This window comes from Bufo bufo, chromosome 9 (genome assembly GCF_905171765.1).
Source record: "Bufo bufo chromosome 9, aBufBuf1.1, whole genome shotgun sequence".
Lineage (NCBI taxonomy): Eukaryota > Metazoa > Chordata > Amphibia > Anura > Bufonidae > Bufo > Bufo bufo.
In genome coordinates, this window is record NC_053397.1 from 72,994,256 (window position 1) to 73,020,438 (window position 26,183).

At 46.0% G+C, this 26,183-nt stretch overlaps 2 protein-coding genes across 2 annotated transcripts in view; one reads left to right on the forward strand and one right to left on the reverse strand.

The window, feature by feature from the left end:
- Positions 1 to 121: 121 nt before the first annotated feature.
- On the forward strand, positions 122 to 21,188 carry TRMT13 (tRNA methyltransferase 13 homolog). Its single transcript, XM_040408246.1, has 11 exons — positions 122 to 369; positions 2,923 to 2,969; positions 3,055 to 3,121; positions 4,867 to 4,926; positions 7,042 to 7,111; positions 14,981 to 15,087; positions 17,426 to 17,593; positions 18,977 to 19,043; positions 19,118 to 19,192; positions 20,265 to 20,637; positions 20,745 to 21,188. Exons 1-11 carry the CDS (start codon positions 235 to 237, stop codon positions 20,932 to 20,934), a joined length of 1,359 nt encoding a protein of 452 aa, XP_040264180.1. The 5' UTR covers positions 122 to 234; the 3' UTR covers positions 20,935 to 21,188.
- LRRC39 (leucine rich repeat containing 39) overlaps positions 21,113 to 26,183 on the reverse strand; it is a 37,136-nt gene continuing 32,065 nt past the window's right edge. The window contains exons 8-9 of the mRNA XM_040408248.1: positions 21,986 to 22,123; positions 21,113 to 21,245 (exon numbers count right to left, since the gene is read on the reverse strand). Of these exons, the coding sequence (XP_040264182.1) occupies positions 21,188 to 21,245; positions 21,986 to 22,123 (196 nt within the window). The 3' untranslated portion in view covers positions 21,113 to 21,187. The remainder of the gene's footprint in view (positions 21,246 to 21,985; positions 22,124 to 26,183) is intronic.

The window sequence follows — 26,183 nt, forward strand, 5'->3', positions numbered from 1 at the left end:
GCTAGTCGCTATGTGTTGTCGCGGTACAATTTCCAAATCAACCGCCTGTAGCGTCCTCTACGAGATGACGTCACGACGCATCCACCTCAGCGACGTCTGTCACTTGTGGGAACGTGACGTGTTGCCTCCTCATCGGCCATGTTTGTTAAGGTCAAAGCAGAAACTTAATAGTAAAGCAAAGGGGACGTGGAAAAGGTTGTAGAGGAGCGGTGAATACATCTCACATAGGACAGCATGGAGCAGAGGGAACCGTGCGCAGGTCCCGTGCTGGGAAGGTGCAGCCATTTCGTTCAGAGGAAGAAACGATATTGTAAGATGATCGTAGGAGAGGGGAAGAAGTTTTGCGGGGAGCATGCCGAAAATGGGCAGGTAGTGTATGATATGGTATGCTTTCAGATGGGGGCGGTGGGTAGTCATTTTGACATAGAGTGTCATTGCCCCCTGTAGCCCCCAGGGTCTCCTTCTTTATGTCAGTACAGTTAGAGACCCAGGTAAGTAGTCACCACTGTGGAAGGCGCACGTCCTGAGCTGCACCATGGTGGACACTGCGACTAACCTGGACGTAGCCTTCACGAAGGATGGACCTGCCAGTAAATGTAAGAATATGTCTGAGCTACGTGTTCCGTATACCCATGGGTGTGTTACTGAAAACCAGTCAGTGGAGGTCCCCGAAAATCCCACTGTAGAACCCATGCTGGGAAGCACTGTGACAAACCAGTGACTAATTGGCGGCAAAGCAACATGGTCACTGGCTGGACTGCAGCCAGTCTTGTGTTAGGTGGCAACATGGGTACCGGCTGGACTGCAGCCAGTCTTGTGTTAGGTGGCAACATGGGCACCGGCTGGACTGCAGCCAGCCTTGTGGTAGAGGGCAACATGGTCACCGGCTGGACTGCAGCCAGTCTTGTGGTAGAGGGCAACATGGTCACCGGCTGGACTGCAGCCATTCTTGTAGTGGATGGCAACATGGGCACCAGCTGGACTGCAGCCAGTCTTGTGGTAGAGGGCAACATGGGCACCGGCTGGACTGCAGCCAGTCTTGTGGTAGATGGTAACATGGTCACCGGCTGGACTGCAGCCAGTCTTGTGTTAGGTGGCATCATGGGCACCAGCTGGACTGCAGCCAGTCTTGTGTTAGGTGGCAACATGGTCACTGACTGGACTGCAGCCAGTCTTGTGTTAGGTGGCAACATGGTCACCGGCTGGACTGCAGCCAGTCTTGTGTTAGGTGGCAACATGGGCACTGGCTGGACTGCAGCCAGTCTTGTGTTAGGTGGCAACATGGGCACTGGCTGGACTGCAGCCAGTCTTGTAGTGGATGGCAACATGGGCACCGGCTGGACTGCAGCCAGTCTTGTAGTGGATGGCAACATGGGCACCGGCTGGACTGCAGCCAGTCTTGTAGTGGATGGCAACCTGGGCACCGGCTGGACTGCAGCCAGTCTTGTGTTAGGTGGCAACATGGGCACTGGCTGGACGGCTGCCAGTCTTGTGGTAAGTGGCAACATAGTCCCCGGCTGGACTGCAGCCAGTCTTGAATTAGGTGGCAACATGGTCACCGGCTGGACTGCAGCCAGTCTTGTGGTAGAGGGCAACATGGTCACCGGCTGGACTGCAGCCAGTCTTGTGGTAGAGGGCAACATGGTCACCGGCTGGACTGCAGCCAGTCTTGTAGTGGATGGCAACATGGGCACCAGCTGGACTGCAGCCAGTCTTGTGTTAGGTGGCAACATGGTCACTGACTGGACTGCAGCCAGTCTTGTGGTAGATTGTAACATGGTCACCGGCTGGACTGCAGCCAGTCTTGTGGTAGATGGTAACATGGTCACCGGCTGGACTGCAGCCAGTCTTGTAGTGGATGGCAACATGGGCACCGGCTGGACTTCAACCAGTCTTGTGGTAGATGGTAACATGGTCACCGGCTGGACTGCAGCCAGTCTTGTGTTAGGTGGCAACATGGTCACTGACTGGACTGCAGCCAGTCTTGTGGTAGATGGTAACATGGTCACCGGCTGGACTGCAGCCAGTCTTGTGTTAGGTGGCAACATGGGCACCAGCTGGACTGCAGCCAGTCTTGTGTTAGGTGGCAACATGGTCACTGACTGGACTGCAGCCAGTCTTGTGTTAGGTGGCAACATGGTCACCGACTGGACTGCAGCCAGTCTTGTTAGGTGGCAACATGGTCACTGACTGGACTGCAGCTAGTCTGGTGGTAGATGGCAACATGGGCACAGGCTGGACTGCAGCTAGTCTGGTGGTAGATGGTAACATGGTCACCAGCTGGACTGCAGCCAGTCTTGTAGTGGATGGCAACATGGGCACCGGCTGGACTGCAGCCAGTCTTGTAGTGGATGGCAACATGGGCACCAGCTGGACTGCAGCCAGTCTTGTGTTAGGTGGCAACATGGGCACCGGCTGGACTGCAGCCAGTCTTGTAGTGGATGGCAACCTGGGCACCGGCTGGACTGCAGCCAGTCTTGTGTTAGGTGGCAACATGGTCACTGACTGGACTGCAGCCAGTCTTGTGTTAGGTGGCAACATGGTCACTGACTGGACTGCAGCTAGTCTGGTGGTAGATGGCAGTATGATCACACAACATTTCTTGACACGTAAGGGTTTTCCTTTTTGCATCAACATCCTTTAAAATAAACATTTATGAAGTTTTGTGATGTATTTCTTTTAAATGTATTGCTCCTATCTCCCATTCTGCGTGGTGGAGAAGTGCATCATGGGTTTGGTTGGATACAGCAGCATAAAGTGCTACATACAGGATGAAAACAAACCAGGGGGATTGGGTTACCTGGTGAAAAACAGTCAGGAGAGTCCAAACAGAGTAGTAGGAGAGTCTGTGTAGCAGTCCCGGAAGACCCCTTTAAAACGCTGTCACCTGAGCCTGATTTATTGTCTGGGCTTTTATTCCAGGAGCAGAGCAGCAGAATCCGGATGCCTTGTCCTCTGGACCCCAAGCAGTGAGTATCATGACATGATTACAGCAGCGCAGGAGGGCATCTCATTGCTTTATTTTATACAGTATTCCCTTTATTTCTCTTGTAGCACAGTTTATGAAGATCAGCTCCAAAAACATCTAAAGAAGTGCAACTCCAGGGAGAAGCCTCCACCAGTATGTATACAATAGGCTATTCACTCATGTCCGTCATCCACGATGTACAGAAGGGGTTGAGTTGTGGTTGGACGAGGATAATAAATAACCAAAATTTCTTCTCTATATTCCCCCTGATGGGGCCAAAGATATAAGTGTCAATATGTATTTTCGGGCATATAACTGGAATATAAAAATGGTCCGGGTGTCAGTGCTTGTATTAACAGCTTGGAGCCTGCAGAGCTGTACTCCTGTGTCTTCATGAAAATGTCACCCTCCATGAGGCAATTCATATCACCATCTCCATCACTGCTCACATCCTAACGGCTTGAACACTGCCCGTTTATATTGTGGGCACTAAAAGCTAGTACCTGGAAGTACCACAGTACCTCCACATTTTCTTGACACAGGTTGTGTAATGTTTAGACACCACTAATAGGCCCATGTTCAGTCCAGGAAACGTACTCCATGTGTCGCCTGTATTCTCCAGACTGAACACTGTTTCTCTAACATGAACTCACGGCATTGTAATAATTTATGGTGCTGTGAGTTCCTTCCTGACCCCAGATCTATTGTACAGTACTCGTATAATGCCGTGAGTACCGTACAGTAGACCCGCGGTCTGTATTTTCTGGACCAAGCACGGCTCCTCTGACATGAACTCACAACATCATAAAGATTTATGGCGCTGTGTGTTCCTTCCTGACCTCAGATCTGTTGTACTGTACTGACATAATGCCATGGAGGCAAATGACCCCGTTCAGACTTAATAACTGAACCATAGTAATTAATAAAGTAATGACATGACACCTTGTGTTGGAATAAAAATGGCCGCAATGCTTTATTAAGGGTAAATTAAATTAATAAATAATTAAAACTTCAAATTCATTAAATAAATAACCATTAAAAACTCCAATAATAACCGAAATCCACTCAGCAATAGCCGAGTGATACAGCCCCTCTAATAAAGCAAAGCGACATAAAGCATAAGAATAGGGAGGGCGGGGCGGCGATCCGGTTTTGATAAAACTGGCCCAGAAGCGCCGCCGAAACCCTCTTTTTAAAGGACCATACTTTCCCGCCGCTGGCATCCACACCAATCAGCTGTCCGGAAATCTCCCTCAGCAACCGGCTGCACCAATCAGAGAAGATCCCTGCTTGTCATCCAAGGCTCAGGTGAGACCGGATAAAACCAGCTGATTCTGACAGAACTTAACCTCTTGATGTAAACCTGAAATAAAAGAGCGGGAAAGTAAGAAAAAGGGTGGGGGGGGGTGGAGAGAGAAAGGAGAGCAAAACCATACTAATATACACATATTAATGGTGTCATTTCCCCCAAGCGAAACGCTGTGGGGGGCCTGAACATGAGTGCAGTACAACAGACCCGTGGTCAGTCAGGAACACACAGCACCATAAATCTTTATGATGTTGTGAGTTCATGTCAGAGGAGCCGTGCTTGGTCCAGAAAATACAGACCGCGGGTCTACTGTACGATACTCACGGCATTATATGAGTACTGCACAATAGATCTGTGGTCAGGTAGGAACTCACAGCACCATAAATCTTTGAAAGGAGCAGTGTTCTCTCCAGGAAATACACGGAGCGTGTTTCATAGTGCGGGGAGATTACACAAAGCAGCTTTATTTATGAGCAGTGCTGAAGAGTTCATGGCACAGTTATATAAGCTGTTCAGGATGTGGGAGCCATCTTGAGAGCAAGACTTTTTCCAAAATTGTTCCCACGTCGATTTTTTTAAATTTTTACAGGTTTTTTATGTGCGTGATGTGAATTCTGGAGCCGCGGCGGCAGATAAAAGTCAGGAACAGGTAAGGTGTGTCATGTCCTGCAGTTCCATTACTACCAGTTACGACTAAATCAGGAGGCCATTCTGATTTCCATCCACAAAGCACAGGGTGTCTTGACATCCGTATGACGCCAGGTTCTTCATTTTTCTTCTTGACTCATTTGAATGAACGAGTCTCAGACAGTCCAGGCAGCAAAAGGAAGGAAATCACTGAATTAGGGCTCATGCACACAAACTTATTTTTGGCGGAACCATTCATTTCAATGGGGCCGCTTAAAAAAAACGGAAACGACTCTGTGTGCATTTTGTATCCGCATGTCCGCAAGTTTGTTTGCAAAAAAAAAAAAGAACATGTCCTATTTTTGTCCGTTTTGCGGACAAGGACAGGCGTTGTTACAGTGGATCGGCAAAAAATATGGATGTCACACAGATGTCATCCGTTTTTATACCGCAAAATACGGTCGTGTGCATGAGCCCTTAGTAAGAGGTTGTAGACATTTGGCGAGACTTTAGATACAGTCACAGAGAGGTGACTGTGCTTGTGGAAAGCTCGCTCCCTTCAGGTATGTGCGACCTGTAGAGACAGAAGACCTGACCGGAATTTTCCACAGAATTTCCATTTTTTTTCTTTCTTTTTTTAAGAACCTATGTCACCACTCCTGACGTCTGCTTTAATACATTCTTTTATTCCCCATTCTATAACTATTCTTGTGCATTTTTGTCTTATAAATCTACATTGTGCCATTCCTCAGTTATTCCTCCCAGAAAGGTATGAATAATTGACAACTGGGTGCTACCATTCCCCTTGTCAAAGGGGTGTGTCCCTACACATTCTGACAGAGTGCGCAGTGACTGGGCTGTGTTAAACTATGACGTGACACACCCTCAACTGGTAACACCTAGCTGACAATTTTATTCATTAATTTCTAGGAGGAATAGTAAAAGAATAGCACAATGCAGAGTTATAAGAAAGGATGCTCCAGAATGGTTATGCCAAGAGTTATGGAAGTAATTACTAAAACAGACATGTCTGAAGAGGTGACAGGCCCTCTTTACATTGAAGTTTAAAGGGGTCGTCTCACTTAAGCAAATGACATTTATCATGTAGAGAAAATTAATAGAAGGCACTTACTAATGTATTATGATTGTCCATATTGCTTCCTTTGCTGGTTAGACGAATTTTTCCCATCACATTATACACTTTTCGTTTCCATGGTTACGACCACTCTGTAATCCAGCAGTGGTGGCCGTTCTTGCACACTATAGGAAAAAGCACCAGCCTATTTGCGCTCCTGTGGTCCCGGCCACCAAAGAGGCCGGTGCTTTTTTTCTATAGTGTGCAAGCACGACCACCACTGATGGATTGCAGGGTGGTCGTAACCATGGAAAAAAGCAGTGTATAACGTGATGGAAAAATGAATCCAGACAGCAAAGGAAGCAATATGGACATTCACAATACATTAGTAAGTGCCTTGTATTAACTTTCTCTACATGATAAATATCATTTATTGAAGTGAGACAACCTTTTTAACCAAGGGTTGGGACACGCGCAGTGGTGGTTACTACACATGCCTTTGCCAATGGCTGCATAGTTTTCCAGGTAAAACTGAGGTAGTACCCTCAACACTTTGCAGCCACATCTGGGTGGGGTGTCAGGAAAGTGCCAAAACGGAGTCCCTAGGCTAAGGCCCCATTCACACTAAGGTATTTTGGGTCCACATCTGATCCGTATTTTGTGCGGGTCAGATGTGGACCCATTCACTACAATGTACACCACGTGCTGTCCGCAGCTGTACGTCTGTTCTGTGGCACCCACAAAAAAAAAAAAAAATAGAACATGTCCTATTCATGTCCGTTTTACGTACAAGGATAGGACTGTTCTAAAGAGGGCAGGACGTTCCTTCCCCCAAAATGCAAGTAGAAGAAGTGGATCAGCACTCACTTTTTGATGCTAATAAATCTTCACGTCATTGCCATAGACAGGATACAGGCAGATGTGACGCGTTTCAGCTAAACTGCCTTTTTCAAACAAAATGTGGAACGCACACACGGCCGGGATCTGTGTTTTGCGGACCACAGAAGCTGCTGCAGATTTCATCTGACTACATCGCCTGTATTGATAAGTTTATACTTTTAGGTGAGCCTTGGTTCCTTGTCCAAAGAAGATCTGAGGAGGCTTACAGACACGCTGGTACAGGTCACTGCTGGTAAGTGAGTCAGGTTCAGGATCTGACAACTGGTGGCATGAAAGATGGCATACGTTCAGTGTAGTGCCAACATGACACATCTCATTGGGTTCTTTTGGAACCTACCTGTGAGAGTCATTCAGTTTGTATTGTAGAAGTAGTCTCCATCCCAAGGCCTGATGTTGATATAATTGTAAAGCTGTATTATAGCTTGTTTTCCTTCAGAGCTGAATTCATAGTATCAATGGTGTTTTCTTATGCAGTTTGTCTCATTAAGACACCCCGTATCTATGCACCCTGTTATGACATATGGACGCCACTCCCGCTTGGTATTCCTCTCTATGAGCAGAGGAGACCAGATCCCACTGTAGTGGACCTGGCCTGTACTTCTGTTACAGTGACGGCCATTGATTTGGATGGGGGCCATGTGATACTACATTTTCAGCCGCTGCAGAGGAAATGAGTGCCCAGACATGGCTTCCCCATCATAGCAGGTGATCACTGGGTATTAGTGAAGCTGGTTTGGATTTACAAAAGGGTGAGACAACTCCTCAATAGGTTACCTATTGTCACCATGAAAATTAAATGCAATCTGCAGGCAGTATGTTATAGAGCAGGAGGAGCTGAGCAGATTCATATATAGTTTTATGGGAAAATATTCAGTATTTTCAGTGGAAAAGTCACTTATTCATTTAATTACCTGCTTTCTATGCTTAGGAGTCATGTGGGCGGTCCTACTCACTGATTGACAGCTGTCTCTGTGTGCACCTACATGACTGCTAGGCATAGAGCATGGAATTAACAAAGTAAATGACAAGTTATACTGATTATTATTCCCACAAAACTATATATCAATCTGCTCAGCTCCTCCTGCTCTATAACATTCTGCCAGCAGATTGCACAGCATTTTCATGGTGACAGGTTAGGTTCCCTTTAAAGGGGTTTTCTGGGAGTTTAATTCTGAGGCCATCAATATCTGATTGTGAAAGGGGGGGGGGGGGATCCGACTCCTGGCACTTCCACTGATCAGCTCTTCATAGAGGCTGTGATGCTCCGCTGCTCCGTCTTCACAACTTACCAGACGCAGCGCCGTACATGAATAGTGGCTGTGTTTGGTATTGCAGCTCGGGCTCATTCACTTAAATGGGGCTAAGCTGCAAATAGGCCATTTGACCAATTAACGTGACGTCACTATTGATGACCTGTCCTAAGGACAACCCACTTTAAGGGCTCATACGCACAAACGTATTTTCTTTCCGTGTCCGTTCATTTCAATGGGTCCGCAAAAAAAACTGAAGGTACTCCATGTGCATTCCGTTTCCGTATATCCGTATTTCCGTTCTGTAAAAAAATAGAACATGTCCTATTATTGTCCGCATTACGGACAAGGATAGGACTGTTCTATTAGGGGCCAGCTGTTCCGTTCCACAAAATATGGAACGCACACGGACGTCATTCGTATTTTTTGCAGATAGCAAAATACATACGGTCGTGTGAACAAGCTTCAAGGGCGCATTCACATGATCCACAAAACATGGATACCGGTCCCTATGCGTTCGGCAATTTGCCGCAACTATAATAGAAAATGCCTATTCACACATATTTTGCGGTCTCAGTGAAATGAATGGATCCGTACCCGTTACACAAAATTGCGGAAAGGATGCAAACTCATTCAGACGGCTGTCTGAATGAGCCCTAACATTGAGGGCGCTTCTCCCTGTATATTCCCTGGCTGTACAGAGCAGATTCTGGTTGCATTGTTGATGTGGGGCAGGGATAGGCAACCTCCGGCACTCCAGCTGTTGTGGAACTACAACTCCCAGCATGAATACTTGCTCTGCTTTTCTCAGAACTCTCACAGAAACGAATGGAGCATGCTGGGAATTGTAGTTTCCCAACAGCTGGAGTGCCAAAGGTTGCTGATCCCTGATGCAGGGTGTATTCATACATAGAGGTTGAGGTGCAGTAAAACCAGATCATAATCACATCTGAAAAACCACGTGCACCTTTACTGTGATATGCTATGGTTTTGTAATTCAGGTTCACCTGTAAAGAACACGCAGCCAGTTACCACATTTTAAATCCATGTGCACTTTTTTTTTTTTCAGTAGCAGTTTTAACTGCGTTTCAACCTTTGTGTGAATACACCCCTCGTTTTTTTACACCAGACCCTGAAGTGTTAATCATGAACATCAGATTTATTTATTTCCATATATTGTTACTTTATCTAATATATAAAGCTGAGTGTATGTACAGTGAATATAAAAAGTCTACACACCCCTGTAGCCTGGCTCGGATGTTTTTCTTTGTAAGAAAAGGCTTTTGTCTTGCCGCTCTCTGTGGACCATGGCTTTTGCTGTGGGATGCGAGTAAGAAAATTTCAGGAAAGACCAACTAGAGCAGCTGAACTTTATTTGGGGTTAATCAGAGGCACTTTAAATGATGGCAGGTGTATGCTGACTCCTATTTAACAGGATTTTGAATTTGATTGCTTAGTTCTTAACACAGCTACATCCCCAGTTATATATACTTCTGTATTGTAAAGCATTGGCTGTAAGTGTATTACTGAATGTAATACACTTCAGCCTGCTTGCCAGTGAGATCCAGGGGGCTGGATCTCACAGGCTGTCACAGAAGGCAGTTACGATGCCTAAGGAAGGCATCGGGCTGCCTTTCCTGCCATCGGTTCCCCGCCACAGCAGCGCGGGGACCGATGGCTTCTCCCTCCCTGCACAGACATCGCACATGCCGCTGTCGGCGCTGACCGCGGCACATCAAGGATTAATGCGTCGGCATCTGTGTTTTCACTGATGTCGGCGCATACAGCAGGGGTCCGGCTATCTGTGACTGCCGGACTCCTGCCGCGGATCTGGCGGGCGCAGCTCCTGCACCCGCCCGATCAGCGTGCCGTACATGTACAGTGCTGGGTGTTAAGTCACGTCCGGTTGCGCCGTACATGTGCTGGGCGTTAAGGGGTTAAAGGAAATCTGTCACCAGGATAATTTCTATTGAAGTAAAGCCATAGCCTAATAGCACTTAGTACCTTATTTCCAGATGTGCCTTTGTTCCAGCAATAGATGTTTTTTATCCTCTGAAAATCCAGTTTATTTGGTATGCAAATGAGCCAGTAAGGTGCCCAGAGGGGCGTCACTGTTGCAGGAAGGAGCCCAGGCACGCCTCCTGCCACAATTTGTCCACCCACCCCTCTTACATCATATTCAAGCCATAACTCTGCCCCCTCTTTCCCTGCTCCCAGTATGAGGGTGGGCTTGGGCACTAGCAGGAGGCTTTCTGGGCTCCTTCCTGCAAGAGTGACGCCCCTCTGGGCACCTTACTGGCTCATTTGCATACCAAATAAACAGGATTTTCAGAAGATAGAAAATATCTATTGCTGGAACAAAGGCACATCTGTAAATAAGGTACTAAGTGCTATTAGGCTATGGCTTTACTTCAATAGCGATTATCCTGATGACAGATTTCCTTTAAAGGGGCAGGGTGCTGTGGATGACACTGTTAAGGAAGCGGAGTGCTGTGGAGGTCACAGTTCAGGGGGCAGGCAGGGTGGCCATTCAGGCCACCCTCAAAAGACAGACTTAAAAACCCCGCCCCCAACTCGGCTAGGCCATGCCCACACTGCAGCCGACGGGGATTGAAAAAATCAAGGTAAAAATCTACTTCTGTCAGCTGCAGGGGTGGGAGGGATGGTGACTTTCTCCCTGCAGCTCACGCTCAGACAGCGCAGTGCTGCTGTCTGAGAGTGAGCTGTTCAAAAGGACATCCCTGTGTCCGTCCAGGCTCCGCGCTGGACGGAGGATAGGGAGTTTGAAAGTCGGACTGTCCTGCCTAAAACCGGACCTCTGGCTACCCTAGGGGCAGGCTGCTGTGGAGGTCCAAATTAAGGGGATGGTCCGCTATGGAGGTCAGTGTTAAGGGGCAGATTGCTGTAGAGGCCACTGTTAAGGGGGCTGGGTACTGTGGAGGTCACTAATAAAGGATCGGGTCGCTGTGGAGGTCACTGTTATGGGGACAGGATGCTGTGAAGGTCACTGTTAAAGGGGCGGGCGCTGTGGAGGTCTCTGTTGAGGGGGCAGGGAACGGTGGCGGTCACAGTTAAAGGGACGGTCCGCTATGGAGGTCAGTGTTAAGGGGCGGAGTGCTGTAGAGATCACTGTTAAGGGGTGTTGTGACGGTCAAATTTTAAGGGAACGGAGCTCTGTGGTGGTCACTGTTAAGGGGGCAGGTTATTGTGTAAATCACTGTTAAGGAGACGGGGTACTGTGGAGGTCACTAATAAAGGTTAAATAACTGTTAAAGGAGAGGGCGCTGTGGATGTTACTGTTAAGGGGCAGGCCTCTGTGGAGGTCAGTGTTAAAGGGGCGGGCACTGTGGAGGTCACTGTTAAGGGAGGAGGTGACTGTGGAGGCCACTATTAAAGGGGCAGTGGGGTACTGTGAGGTCACTGTTAAGGGAGCGGGGTACTGTGGCAGTCACTGTTAAAGGGGCAGTCGCTGTGGAGGTCTCTGTTAAGAGGGCTGGGAATGGTGAAGGTCGGGGACTGTAATCTGTGGTCAGTGTTAAGGGGCAGGTGCTGTAGAGGTCACTGTTAAGGGGCTGGGCCCCTGTGGAACTCACTGTTAAAGGGGCAGGTTGCTGTGAAGGTCAAAGTTAAGGGGGTGGGCTGCTGTGGAGGTCCCATTTTAAGGAGACTGAGCACTGTGGGGGGTCAGTGTTTAGGGGGGGGTGGCTGTGGAGATCACTGTTATAGTGGATACTGTCAATATCTTTTAACAAAACACACAAACATTAAATTAAATAGATGAAATATACCCGTGCGAAGCCGGGTCCTTCAGCTAGTACAGTCCTGATCAAAAGTTTAAGACCACTTGAAAAATGGCAAAAAAATCATATTTAGCATGGCTGGATCTTAACAAGGTTCCAAGTAGACCTTCAACATGCAACAAGAAGAAATGGGAGTGAGACAAAACATTTTTTGAGCATTCAATTTAATGAAAACAACGAATAAACTGAAACAGGCTGTTTTTCAGCTGATCAAAAGTTTAGGACCACACCTCCAAAAAAATACTAACCCCCCCTCCCAAAACAGAAATCCAACTTCCAAACATGAACTCAGTAATGAGTGGCTCCGCCGTTATTGTTTATCACTTCCAAAATTCGTTTCGGCATGCTTGATGCAAGCGTTTCCATGAGGTGAGTGGGAACATTTCTCCAAGTGGTGAAGACGGCCGCACAAAGGCCATCTACTGTCTGGAACTGTTGTCCATTTTTGTAAACTTCCCTTGCCATCCATCCCCAAAGGTTCTCAATTGGATTTAGATCAGGGGAACACGCAGGATGGGCCAAAAGAGTGATGTTATTCTCCTGGAAGAAGTCCCTTGTCCTGCGGGCATTGTGTACTGTAGCGTTGTCCTGTTGAAAAACCCAGTTGTTACCACACAGACGATGGCCCTCAGTCATGAGGAATGCTCTCTGCAACATCTGGACATAGCCAGCGGCCGTTTGACGCCCCTGCACTTCCTGAAGCTCCATTGTTCCACTGAAGGAAAAGGCACCCCAGACCATTATGGCGCCCCCTCCACTGTGGCGCATAGAAAACATCTTAGGTGGGATCTGCTTGTCATGCCAGTAACGTTGGATACCATCAGGACCATCAAGGTTACATTTTTTCTCATCAGAGAATAAAACTTTCTTCAACCTTTGAATGTCCCATGTTTGGTGCTCTCTTGCAAAGTCCAAACGAGCAGTTCTGTGGCGTTCACGGAGACGAGGTCTTTGAAGACGTTTTTTGTTTTTGAAGCCCTTCAGTCTCAGATGCCGTCTGATGGTTATGGGGCTGCAGTCAGCACCAGTAAGGGCCTTAATTTGGGTCGAGGATCGTCCAGTGTCTTGACGGACAGCCAATTGGATCCTCCAGCTCAGTGCTGATTAAATGTGTTTGGGTCTTCCACTTGACTTTGGCCTTTTAAAAGGCATGTGGTCCTAAAATTTGGATCAGCTGAAAAACAGCCTGTTTCAGTTTAATCGTTATTTTCAATTAATTGAATGCTCAAAAAATGTTTTGTCTTACTCTCATTTCTTCTTGTGGCATGTTGAAGCTTTACTTGGAACCTTGTTAAGATCCAACAATGTAAAATATGATTTTTTGCCATTTTTCAGGTGGTCTTAAACTTTTGATTAGGACTGTATATATATATATATATATATATACACTGCTCAAAAAAATAAAGGGAACACTTAAACAACACAATGTAACTCCAAGTCAATCACACTTCTGTGAAATCAAACTGTCCACTTAGGAAGCAACACTGAGTGACAATCAATTTCACATGCTGTTGTGCAAATGGGATAGACAACAGGTGGAAATTATAGGCAATTAGCAAGACACCCCCAATAAAGGAGTGGTTCTGCAGGTGGTGACCACAGATCCCTTCTCAGTTCCTATGCTTCCTGGCTGATGTTTTGGTCACTTTTGAATGCTGGCGGTGCTTTCACTCTAGTGGTAGCATGAGACGGAGTCTACAACCCACACAAGTGGCTCAGGTAGTGCAGCTTATCCAGGATGGCACATCAATGCGAGCTGTGGCAAGAAGGTTTGCTGTGTCTGTCAGCGTAGTGTCCAGAGCATGGAGGCGCTACCAGGAGACAGGCCAGTACATCAGGAGACGTGGAGGAGGCCATAGGAGGGCAACAACCCAGCAGCAGGACCGCTACCTCCGCCTTTGTGCAAGGAGGAACAGGAGGAGCACTGCCAGAGCCCTGCAAAATGACCTCCAGCAGGCCACAAATGTGCATGTGTCTGCTCAAACGGTCAGAAACAGACTCCATGAGGGTGATATGAGGGCCCGACGTCCACAGGTGGGGGTTGTGCTTACAGCCCAACACCGTGCAGGACGTTTGGCATTTGCCAGAGAACACCAAGATTGGCAAATTCGCCACTAGCGCCCTGTGCTCTTCACAGATGAAAGCAGGTTCACACTGAGCACATGTGACAGACGTGACGGAGTCTTGAGACGCCGTGGAGAACGTTTGCTGCCTGCAACATCCTCCAGCATGACCGGTTTGGCATTGGGTCAGTAATGGTGTGGGGTGGCATTTCTTTGGAGGGCCGCACAGCCCTCCATGTGCTCGCCAGAGGTAGCCTGACTGCCATTAGGTACCGAGATGAGATCCTCAGACCCCTTGTGAGACCATATGCTGGTGCGGTTGGCCCTGGGTTCCTCCTAATGCAAGACAATGCTAGACCTCATGTGGCTGGAGTGTGTCAGCAGTTCCTGCAAGACGAAGGCATTGATGCTATGGACTGGCCCGCCCGTTCCCCAGACCTGAATCCAATTGAGCACATCTGGGACATCATGTCTCGCTCTATCCACCAACGTCACGTTACACCACAGACTGTCCAGGAGTTGGCAGATGCTTTAGTCCAGGTCTGGGAGGAGATCCCTCAGGAGACCGTCCGCCACCTCATCAGGAGCATGCACAGGCATTGTAGGGAGGTCATACAGGCACGTAGAGGCCACACACACTACTGAGCCTCATTTTGACTTGTTTTAAGGACATTACATCAAAGTTGGATCAGCCTGTAGTTTGTTTTTCCACTTTAATTTTGAGTGGGACTCCAAATCCAGACCTCCATGGGTTAAAAAATTTGATTATCCATTTTTTTTTTGTGTGATTTTGTTGTCAGCACATTCAACTATGTAAAGAACAAAGTATTTCAGAAGAATATAAAATTAATTCAGATCTAGGATGTGTTATTTTTGTGTTCCCTTTATTTTTTTGAGCAGTGTATATATATATATATATATATATTTAGCTCCTTGGACAAGTGTGTTTGTGTCTCTAACACTATTGTATACTCTCTTGTACATACAGGCTTAGACCCCCCTCGGCCAGACAAGAAACTTTGTCATCCAGCATTACACGAAGCTCTGAACGATCCAGCAAATGGAGATTCTGCCTCCAAACATCTCAAACAGCAGGTACAACCTTTGCTATTGGAATTGTTTTGCAGAACGACTTCTTGTCATTTTCACTAGATTTCTTTATTATGGGCTTTATGCATGAAGACCAATGTAGCTGTAGATAGAAATTAAAGGCTATGTACTCTTTTTTTGGGGCAATTTTTTTTATCACTGCATTGTACTAATTTTGAGCTTAAAATATATATTTTTCAGTTGTTTGAGCCCTTTTCCCTGCACAGCTTTGAGTTTATCTAGTAGTAGGATCTGGATTTTCACTCTGTTCTGTCAGGCAGCTCAGCTGACGGCTCCTTATGTCTGATCTCTAAACACTCATTAAAGCTAAATTCTTATCTTACTGATAAGAATGTGGCTTAAAAAGTGTTTTAGGACCTGTTAGTAATTTAGAGATAAGGGTTATTAGATTACAGGCACAAAATGAAAGTACCATTCACACAGCTAGATAAACAATTAACCCTTTGTGACAGAACGGCTCAATATTTTTAATAAAGACCAATTGAAAAAAATATTTTTAGCTCAAAATGAGTAAAATGCAATCTTAAAAAAATATAATAATAATTGCCCCCAAAAGTGTCCATGGCCTTTAATGCTTTATTCACGTTGTCTGCGCTGGAAGAAATCATTCAAAATCGAATGTGTCAGGGTGAGCCGATCTTTAATGCCTTGTGCATTAGATCTCTGTATTTATAATGTTATGTTGCTATGCATAACTATGGGCGAGATTTACCGGCAGTTCATACACTGGTTTTAAAGAAGTTGTGCCAAGTTTTCAAGTTATCCCCCTATTCACGGGATTGAAGGTGACTAAATGATCAGTGGTGGTCCGACCGCTTAGACACCCACCGTTCCCAAGAACTGGGGTCCTGTTGCCCTGTCCTAATAGAGCGGCTGGTTGAGCATGCTCTCTGCCGCTCCATTAGGACAGTGGAACGCGACTCCCTTTTTTGGGATCGGTAAAGGTCCCAGCAGTTAGATGCCCACTGATCAGTTAGTTCACCATATCCTGTGGATAGAGGATAACTTTGAAAATTTTGCCAAAACCTCTTTAATCTAGAGTAAGATAAGCCTAAATTATTAAGGGGTGCACACATCTTAATAAATCTGGTGCATCTTTTTGTACCATGGAAAGCTAGTGTACAAGCTATGAACGCGCAGATTTACGTCACAATGTGCCTCAATTTTGAGGCTAATAATGGTAAATGTGGTGGGCTACAGGAGCCACACCCCATCAACTACACTTACTTTGCTCATCCCTATTGTAAGTGTATATTTTCACTTGTGCAAACCTTTGTGGCTTTCAAATTACTTCTTGCTTACATGGGTTAATAAATTCACCCCTACGTCCCTACAGTCCAGTGAGGCACTAGGCATTATAACAAGGGGCTCCTTAAAGGGGTTATCCAACCCCTATAATGACACCCCCAATGCCTGGCCCATTCGTATACATTATACTTACCTGCTCCCCAGCACCCGCGTTGCTCCAGATCCATGCACGGCCGCCGCTGCATCTCCGATGTTTTGATCCGAGCGACGGGGGGAGCAGCCAATAGCAGGCTGCAACGGGGATGATCCTTCCTAGCGTTTCCCGCAATGCTAGGGAGGCTTGTCCTCGTCGCAGCCTGCTATTGGCTGCTCGCCCCATCACGTGGATCAAAACATCCCGCGGCCATGTAGGGATCTGAAGCAACACGGGTGCCGGGGAGCAGGTGTATAATGTATACAAGGGGCCCAGGCATTGGGGGGGTCATTATAGGGGTTGGATAATCCCTTTAACTACTGCTGAACTGCAGCTCCCAGCATGCTCTGACAGCCTCAGCTGTTGTGGTTCTGGGGATCCACAGGTTTGAAGACCACTACATTATGGAATGCAGGACCTAGACAGTAAGATATACTAGCGAACAGGTCAGGACATTGTATATCTGTTTATGTCAAATCAATAAAAAACTCTCATAGGTTTACCATGCAGTCTTTTTGCGTGTACCCTTTTATTTGCTTCTATGTATTTTGCTTACATGATATTATGACCTCTGAAGTCTGTGTAATGAAACCCCATATTGAATTAAAGATTTTGTAGAGTGTTATAAAAGACATGGCTCCTTTCTTCCAGAAAGCAGTGCCACATCAGTCCACAGTTTGTGTCTGGTATTGCAGGCCAGCCCTATTAATTTCAGTACAGCTGAGCTGCATTACCGCTCACAGATCATGGACAGGCGTGGGGCTGTTTTTGGAATACAGCACATGTTTTTCAAATCCTGTACAACCCCTTTCAGCTGTGAGCTAGAATGTAAGCATTGTATGGATGTCATCAGGGTGTAAATGAATCTTTTCCTTTACACAGGGCTCTATTTTGGGTCATTTGGAAAGGCTGGGTTTGCTTGGTCAGTCTCGTTGTTTTGTAGAATTTGGAGCAGGCCGAGGAAAGTTGTCACACTGGGTGAACATCGCTACCGAAGATGCAGAAAATGTCCAGTTCCTGCTGGTAGAAAGAGCCACGACTAGATTTAAGGTGAGTGTCTGTATGCAGCCTACCCAACAAAACGACTTACAAGTTTATGCAGCTAATGGGATGCTGTCCCGATATATTCTGTAGAGAAATGGCAAATGCATTTTGTACAAAACCATTTGAGCCCGTCTGCCAAACGTCAAGGCGATTTCTGTAAGACGGGAACCTAACACTAAATACTACCTGTTATGCGCCATAAAGTTCAGGAAGTGTTGGTTCCGCATGCATGCTGGGTCCACTCTGCCTTTTACCATTTTAGGTGCCATAAAGGCCTCCATTACTTCCAGGGGATGCAAGTAGCAACATGCATGCCGAGCCCACTTCATACCTCTCCTGTCGCATTGTCTTTTTTCTCTATGTTTCTAGCCATGGCAGCGTGCATCTGCGCATTGGGATGTGCTGACTAACCCACTTTTTTTTTGCCGATATACTCTGTAGACATTGATTACAGCGGCAGGGGGCATGCTCATCTGCCACTCTAGTCTTCAGTGCTGGGAACCCCAGCCACAATTACTATCTGTAGTGTTCTTTCCTCCTGACATTGGGCGTATAGCAGATTATAGAATTATAGTAACAGTAATGAAAGGGCTTTGCTTTATATTCCTATGTTTATTGTCACATCCCATTTTATGGTCCCTGTTTTTATTTCATCTGCAAACCTTCCATTTTATTACATTGTCAACTACTATTTTTGCTGACACATGATGTTATTATTTTCGCCATATACGTTACTGTATATGTGATGTTCTAACTATTTGGACTAAACCTCAACACAGTCTAAATGAGAGGTTCCATGTAATATTGCATTGCAGGGTAGACACTGTGGGATTATAAATGATGAAATAATATACCAGTTTCCTCTAAACCACATAGTCATGCATTTAGAGTGGTCTTCTGCGCTGAATCTGAATCATGCACATGGTCACGTTACAATACTGTTTTGTACAGAGCTGTAATGGGCTTTCATAGAGGTGCATGAGGCTTTTTCAGTACCCCTATATGCTTCCAATTTCATTCTATCCCAATACGTACAAATCTGACAGAATATAAAATGTGCTTAGTCTAGGGAGCTATATATGTCTATACGGCAGTGAGAGGAGGCTTTACCTATCCCTACTAATCCCTACAGGCTCCATACACTGCCGTACAGGCAGCATGAACACTCCTTCGCCGCGTGCATAGGCCCTTCGGTTTTGTAAATGCAGCTAACAATCGGGCCGTGATCTGGAATGAACAGTCCCAGTCATTGCCCATTCTATCAGCCCATGTGAAGAGACTCTGTGTGGAGCTTATCACACCCCTGTGTATTATATTTTACAATGTTATCTGGCACAGAATCCAGTATTGTAGATCCACAATTCATATGATGTGTTTTTTTGTCAACAGATGGATGGAAAACAGAGGAAGTCAACATTTGAGAGACTCCATATTGACATTCAGCACCTGTGTTTAGGTCGGTGGGGTGACCATTAGTGGAGGGGTGAATAATGAGAAGGTATAAAACATATTGCGGCTTACAATTTTTAGATCGAGTCCCCAGTCTTGTACAGAAACAGCTTCCAGTCATTGGAATTGGCAAACACCTCTGTGGAGCAGGCACCGGTACGTCAGCTTTTGAATAATTTATCATTTCATTTTGTGCATTATTTTTACCTTTTTCCTGAAATAACTTCAGTTATTTGATCAGTTAATTCCATCAGTTACTGTGAGCCAAAACCAGGTGCAGGTCAGAAACACGGAACAGGAGGAAATGTTTCCATTATACCTGATCTCTGAGTAGGCTTCACACATGGTTTTGGCTCACAATAACTGATGGAAATAGCTAACCAAATAAGGCTACTTTCACACTAGCGTTCGGGGTTCCGCTTGTGAGTTCCGTTTGAAGGCTCTCACAAGCGGCCCCGAACGGATCCGTCCAGCCCTAATGCATTCTGAGTGGATGCGGATCCGCTCAGAATGTATCAGTTTGGCACCGTTTGTCCTCCACTTCGCTCAGCAGGCGGACACCTGAACGCAGCTTGCAGCGTTCGGGTGTCCGCCTGGCCGTGCGGAGGCAAACGGATCCGTCCAGACTTACAATGTAAGTCAATGGGGACGGATCCGTTTGAAGTTGACACAGTATGGCTCAATTTTCAAACGGATCCGTCCCCCATTGACTTTCAATGTAAAGTCAAAACGGATCCGTTTGGATTATCATGAACAAAAAAAATATATATATATTTTTTTTTTTTTTGTTCATGGTAATGCAAACGGATCCGTTCTGAACGGATCTAAGCATTTGCATTACAGGTGCGGATCCGTCTGTGCAGATACCAGACGGATCCGCACCTAACGCAGGTGTGAAAGTAGCCTAACTGACGTATTGGCCTGGATTCTAGGCTGAGGGTTACCTAAAATGGGTGCAGTTGTAGCAAGCTCTTAGTTGTGAGACGTGTAAGATCTATGATGGCTTCAGCCCCTGGATCTGTACAAGAATTTTTCAATTTGCTGACAGCGAGGCCATCAAGTAAAGATTGAGGTATTGAAATACAAGGTATATTATAAAGTTGGAAAACTTGGTGATACAGCATTTACCCGAAATTCCAAACCTGTCTAAATATGGTAGGCTTGTATAGTTGCAGGTTTGCCATTCTAACATCTTTGATTTCGACTATTTTCTTCTCTCATTGTGTAGATTTGGCTCTTCGATGTCTTGTTCATAATTACGTTAATCCAGAGGGAGAACCCCAGTCGAAGCGCTCCAGGACAGATGCAGAACAGTCAGTCAGTCTAGCACCCACAAATCACTGTGTGGATGGAATAGTTATCGCCCTGTGCTGTCACCATCGCTGTGATTGGCAGCACTATGTGGGCAAAGGCTTTTTTGAAAAGCTAGGGCTGGGGCAGCAGGAATTTGGCCTTTTTCAGCGCATGTCCAGCTGGGCTACATGTGGCGCTAGAAGACCATCTCAGGTAGAGAACTCAAGCGGAAAAGGAAACTTTGAGGATATAGAAGAGCATGACCTGGACCGGAAGAACAATGACTGCAATGAAGAATCTGCTCAAGGGTGAGGACATGATAATGTTGATGTCTTCATATATCTTACTCCTGCGTGAAGCATGTTCTTGTCTGTTTCTCATATATAAATGTTGCCTCTGTTCTTTGTTCCCCTAGGTTACAACTTTCTGTTGAGGAGCGAGAACATTTAGGACGTCTTTGCAAGCTGCTGATAGACCGTGGACGTGTAGACTACTTGGAAAGAATGGGATATGAAGCCAGCTTAGAGTATTATACGGAGCCAGAGGTATCATTGGAGAATGTTATACTGACAGCAGTACCTCAGTTACACAAAGCAAACTCTTAAATTGTCAAAAGTGACTTCATCTTATTTACCAAGGTTTTTACCATGCTATGCAGCAGGAAACCAAGTCATCAGGAACAGAGTGGTGCAACGTTGAAGCATTGTGGCTGTGGTAAAAAGATTGTGTGCAACTTGCTCAGGAAACCCTGTTCTTCTGCTCCACTAACTGAATGACGCACATGGTTGGTGATGCATATTCCTACTTGTGTTTCTCAGGATTATAAAGGCAGATGCAATAAATGAAGGGCTCCATGATCTAGGGTTGTTCCACTATTGTAGTTATTTCACAGAAGCTCTCTTCCGAACCCTTTTGTCTGAAACACAAACAGTTATTCCAGGATCATTATTTGTGTTCATAATAAAATATATTGTTTTACTGTTTAAACAGGGTTGTCTGGCAGATACAAATTTAATAGAAAAGGGGTAGAATGGGTTAAAAAAGAAAACACACAATACTCATCATATCGTTCAGTCACTTCTCAGGTCCCCTGCTCATTTATAGTTGATGCTTCTAGACATCCAGGAATTTACATTGGTCAGTTACTGGCTAAAGCAGGTCAAGGCCGTAGCCAGTAAATGGCTGAAGTGGTTATCTCCTGCATATCACGAGGCATCGGTGGGAAGAAATGAGATTCAAGCGACTTTAAATGGTCAACAAACTTTACATTAATCAATAGTAAAGGTGAATATTAGAAACTTTGTAATATATTTTATCAGAGTAAATGCCTGCTTCTCCTCCTTTCCTCTCCATAGATTTTTGAGGGCAGCTCATAATCTGGTCCTTCAGTGAGCTGGCAGTCCATCTCATCTCTCAAGACAGACTTAGCAGAGGATGTGAGTTTAGGAGGGAGAGAAAGAAAGTTTCTTACAAAGTTTCTTATATTTATCAGTTCTATTGACTTATGCAAAGTTAGAAAAATATCCAGATCTTTGCCACCCCCTTAACATACAACAGTTGACATCTTTTGCATTTCTACTTAGAAAAGTTACCATTGGGTTTGTCATGTGTAAATGCAGTTGCACTAAGTCTATATGACATTTATGGAGACCTTACCTGTTCCCAACATTTGTACTCTCTTGGATATAGGCGTGCATGAACTGTAATCCAAAGAGCTCTCTCTCCTCGTCTTCATCTTCACTTGGGGGTAGTGAAACTTCCAGCTCTAGAGGATTATCCCTGAAGTTTACAAACCTGTTAGAGAAGTTAATAACTAATCACACACCAAGTCTGGATCTTTTTTCATTACTCATACAGATGTTTGGTACTCGGCCTCTTGTACTACGGTAAGGCCTCATGCACACGACCGTATGTATTTTGCGATCCGCAAAAAATACGGATGACGTTCGTGTGCATTCTGTATTTTGCGGAACGGAACAGCTGGCCCCTAATAGAACAGTACTATCCTTGTCTGTAATGCGGACAATAATAGGACATGTTCTATTTTTGTGTGGAACAGAAATACGGACATACGGAAACAGAATGCACACGGAGTAACTTCCATTTTTTTTGCGAACCCATTGAAATGAATAGTTCCGTATACGGTCCGCAAAAAAAACCGAACGGACACGGAAAGAAAATACGTTCGTGTGCATGAGCCCTAATAGTAACATGACCTGAATAGATGAGATTCTAGCTGTGATTCTTAAAGGGTTTCTGTCAGCAGAAAAGTGGGTATTAACCTGGCTGACATTAGTGATGTGCTAGTGTCAGCTGAACTTAACTATTAGTCCCATTTCACTATGTGCCGCCGTTATTTAGAAAAAAATAACTTTTATAATATGCAAATGAGCCTCTAGGAGCGGGGGGGGCGTTGCTCCTGCTCCTAGAGGTTCAGTTTTCCCACCTCTGGCCACGCCCTGCTACACTTGATTGACAGGGCTAGGCAGTGTTCACGTCCTCCTGCCTGCCCCTGAGTTTGAGTGAAATCTTCAGCCATTTAGTATGCGGTACAGGCGTAATCAAGAAGAGATGCTCGCCGGCTGTGGACTTCCTTACTGCGCCTGCGCCGCATACATCATAGTACACCCGGAAGAAGAGCAATGCTGGCATCAATGAAGGAGAGGGTGTACTGTGATGTATGCGGCTGAAGATTTAATCCGAACTCGGGGCCAGGCAGGAGGACGTGAACGCTGCCTGGCCCTGTCAATCAAGTGTAGCAGGGCGTGGCCAGAGGTGGAAGAACGGAGCCCTAGGAGCAGGTGCAATGCCCCCCCCCCTGAACCTAGAGGCTCATTTGCATATTATAAAAGTTATATTTTCTAAATAACGGCGGCACATACCGTGTTTCCCCGAAAATAAGACCTACCTCTAGTTTTGCCTATCGCTGTAATATAAGGCATCCCCCGGAAAATAAGGCCTCCCCGATTATAAAGCATCGGCCGAACATACCGTAATGCCGTCTCCGATTATAAAGCGTCCGCCGAACATAATGACTCCCCGATTATAAAGCATCGGCCGGACATAATGCCTCCCCGATTATAAAGCAAGCCACCCCAGAATGTAAGGAGCTCACTGATTGGCCGCAGCCGCCGCCAGGACAAGCTGCCGCCTTCTTCCGCCCGCTGCTCGCTCTGCCCTGATGGAGTCTCACAACTTGGCTGGCACGGACACACAGGGGACGGGGTGACAGGTAGGGGGGGGGATATCTGATGGAAGGTGGGGGATGTCTGGTGAAGGTGGGGGGGGAGACTAAAAACGGTAATTAAAATGACACGGTGATCAGAGGGGGGAATCAAAATGACACAGGGTGATCAGGGTGGGGAGGGGGATCATTTAAAATGACACAGGGGGATCAGAGGGGGGAATCAAAATGACACAGGAGGATCAGAAGGGGGTACTAAAATGCTATAGTAATCCCAGTCTCCTGTACCATTTTGATTCCCCCTTCTGATCCCCCTGTGTCATTTTAAGTGATCCCCCTCCCCACCCTGATACCCCTGTGTCATTTTGATTCCCTTCTCTGATCACCCTGTGCCATTTTAAGTGATACCCTCCCCACCCTGATTTCCTTTTTTTTTGTTCAACAATAAATGTGTACCGTATTTTTCTTCATGGAAAAATAAGACATCCCCTGAAAATAAGACCTAGCGCATCTTTTGGAGCAAAAATTATTTTCGGGGAAACATGGTAGTGAAATGGGACTAATATAGTTATGTTCAGCTGACACTAGCACATAACTAATGTCAGCCAGGTTAATACCCATTTTTCTGCTGACAGAAACCCTTTAACCCCTTAAGGACACGGCCATATTTCACCTTAAGGACCAGGCAATTTTTTGCAAATCTGACCAGTGTCACTTTATGTGTGAATAACTTTAAAACGCTTTTACTTATCCAGGCCATTCTGAGATTGTTTTTTCGTCACATGTTTTACTTCATGCCAGTGGTAAAATGGAGTAAAATAAAATATTTTTTTATTTATAAAAAAATACCAAATTTACAAGTTTCAATTTCTCTACTTCTATAATACATAGTAATACCTCCAAAAATAGTTATTACTTTACATTCCCCATATGTCTACTTCATGTTTGGAACATTTTGGGAATGTCATTTTATTTTTTTCTGGGACGTTACAAGGCTTAGAAGTTTAGAAGCAAATCTTGAAATTTTTCAGAAATGTTCAAAAACCCACTTTTTAAGGACCAGTTCAGTTCTGAAGTCACTTTGTGATGCTTACATAAAAGAAACCACCCAAAAAGGACCCCATTCTAGAAACGACACCCCTCAAGGTATTCAAAACTGATTTTACAAACGTTGTTAACCGTTTAGGTGTTCCACAAGAGTTAATGGAAAATTGAGATGAAAACCAACCAATAATGCAGAGGCCCGGATGATCGGGGCATGTGTCACACTGAGTGGTGGTGTCCTTCCGTATCCCCCTCCTGTGACACACTCTGCACTTTTTTGGGGTCCGTCCCTTCTTTCCAGTATGGGGGACCACACCTGGAAAGTGTTGGCCAGGGACGATCCGGGCGCCTCCAGTTCCCAAGGTACTCCGGCCTGCTCTTTCCTGGTCAGAAAAGATCAGGGCCTTGAGGACTGCCTCATAGAACTGAAGGAATTTCCCTGTGTTGCCAGCACTCCGGCACAGCGCAAAAGAGTTGTGCAAGGCAACCTGTACCAAGTAGACTGCAACTTTTTTGTACCATGCCTGGGTTTTCCGCATGGCATTATATGGCTTGAGGACTTGATCAGAGAGATCAACTCCTCCCATATACCGATTGTAGTCGACGATACAATCGGGCTTGAGGACAGTTGCCGTGGTACCTCGCATAGGGACAGGGGTGATGCCGTTACCGTGAATTGTGGACAGTACAAGGACATCCCTCTTATCCTTATATCTGACCAGCAACAGGTTTCCACTGGTAAGGACACGGGTCTCACCCCTGGGAAAAGGTACCTGGAGGGGTGGGTAGGGAGGCAGCGTTGATTTTTCCGCACGGTCCCACAAGCGGACGTGGATCTGGCGGCGAGGGACTGGAACAAGGGGATACTAGTATAAAAGTTATCCACGTACAGGAGGTAACCCTTATCTAGCAGTGGGTGCATAAGGTCCTACACAAGTTTCCCGCTAACACCCAGAGTGGGGGGACATTCTGGGGGTTCAATAAAGGACTCTCGCCCCTCGTACACACGAAACTTGTAAGTGTACCCTGAGGTACTCTCACAAAGTTTGTACAGCTTCACGCCATACCTCGCCCGCTTAGAGGGAACATACTGGCGGAAAATGAGTCTCCTCTTGAAAGCAATGAGAGACTCATCAACCGCGACCTCCCTTCCAGGTACATAAGCCTCCAAAAATGTGGCCCCAAAGTGATCGATGACCGGCCTGATTTTGTACAGGCGATCATAGGCAGGATCACCTTGGGTGGGGATATGCTGCATTATCTGCATAATGCAGGAATTTCCGAATGGCCTCAAAACGGGAGCGTGTCATGGCCGTACTGTAAAGTGGGGTCTGGTAGAGGACGTCCCCACGCCAGTAATGCCTAACACTGTTTTTTTTTTTACTAGGCCCATGTGCAGCACGAGGCCCCAAAACGTCCTCATCTCGGCTGCACTGACCGGAGTCCAGCCACCGGCCCTAGCCAAACAGGAGCCCAGGTGTTGAGCAATGAACTGTTGGGCGTACAGGTTTGTTTGCTCCACCATTAGATTTACAAAATGGTCACTGAAAAAAAGACAAAAATAGTCATATTCAGTGAAGCCCACTGTGGGAATCTGGATTCCTGGTTGGCCAACAAAATCAGGAA

Coding starts and splice junctions, on each gene's coding strand:
- TRMT13 (XM_040408246.1), top strand. CDS start 235: ATGGAGCAGAGGGAACCGTGCGCAGGTCCCGTGCTGGGAAGGTGCAGC. Junction 370..2,922: donor AGCATGCCGAAAATGGGCAG/GTAGTGTATGAT, acceptor CTTTTATTCCAG/GAGCAGAGCAGCAGAATCCG. Junction 17,594..18,976: donor GAGCCACGACTAGATTTAAG/GTGAGTGTCTGT, acceptor TTTTGTCAACAG/ATGGATGGAAAACAGAGGAA.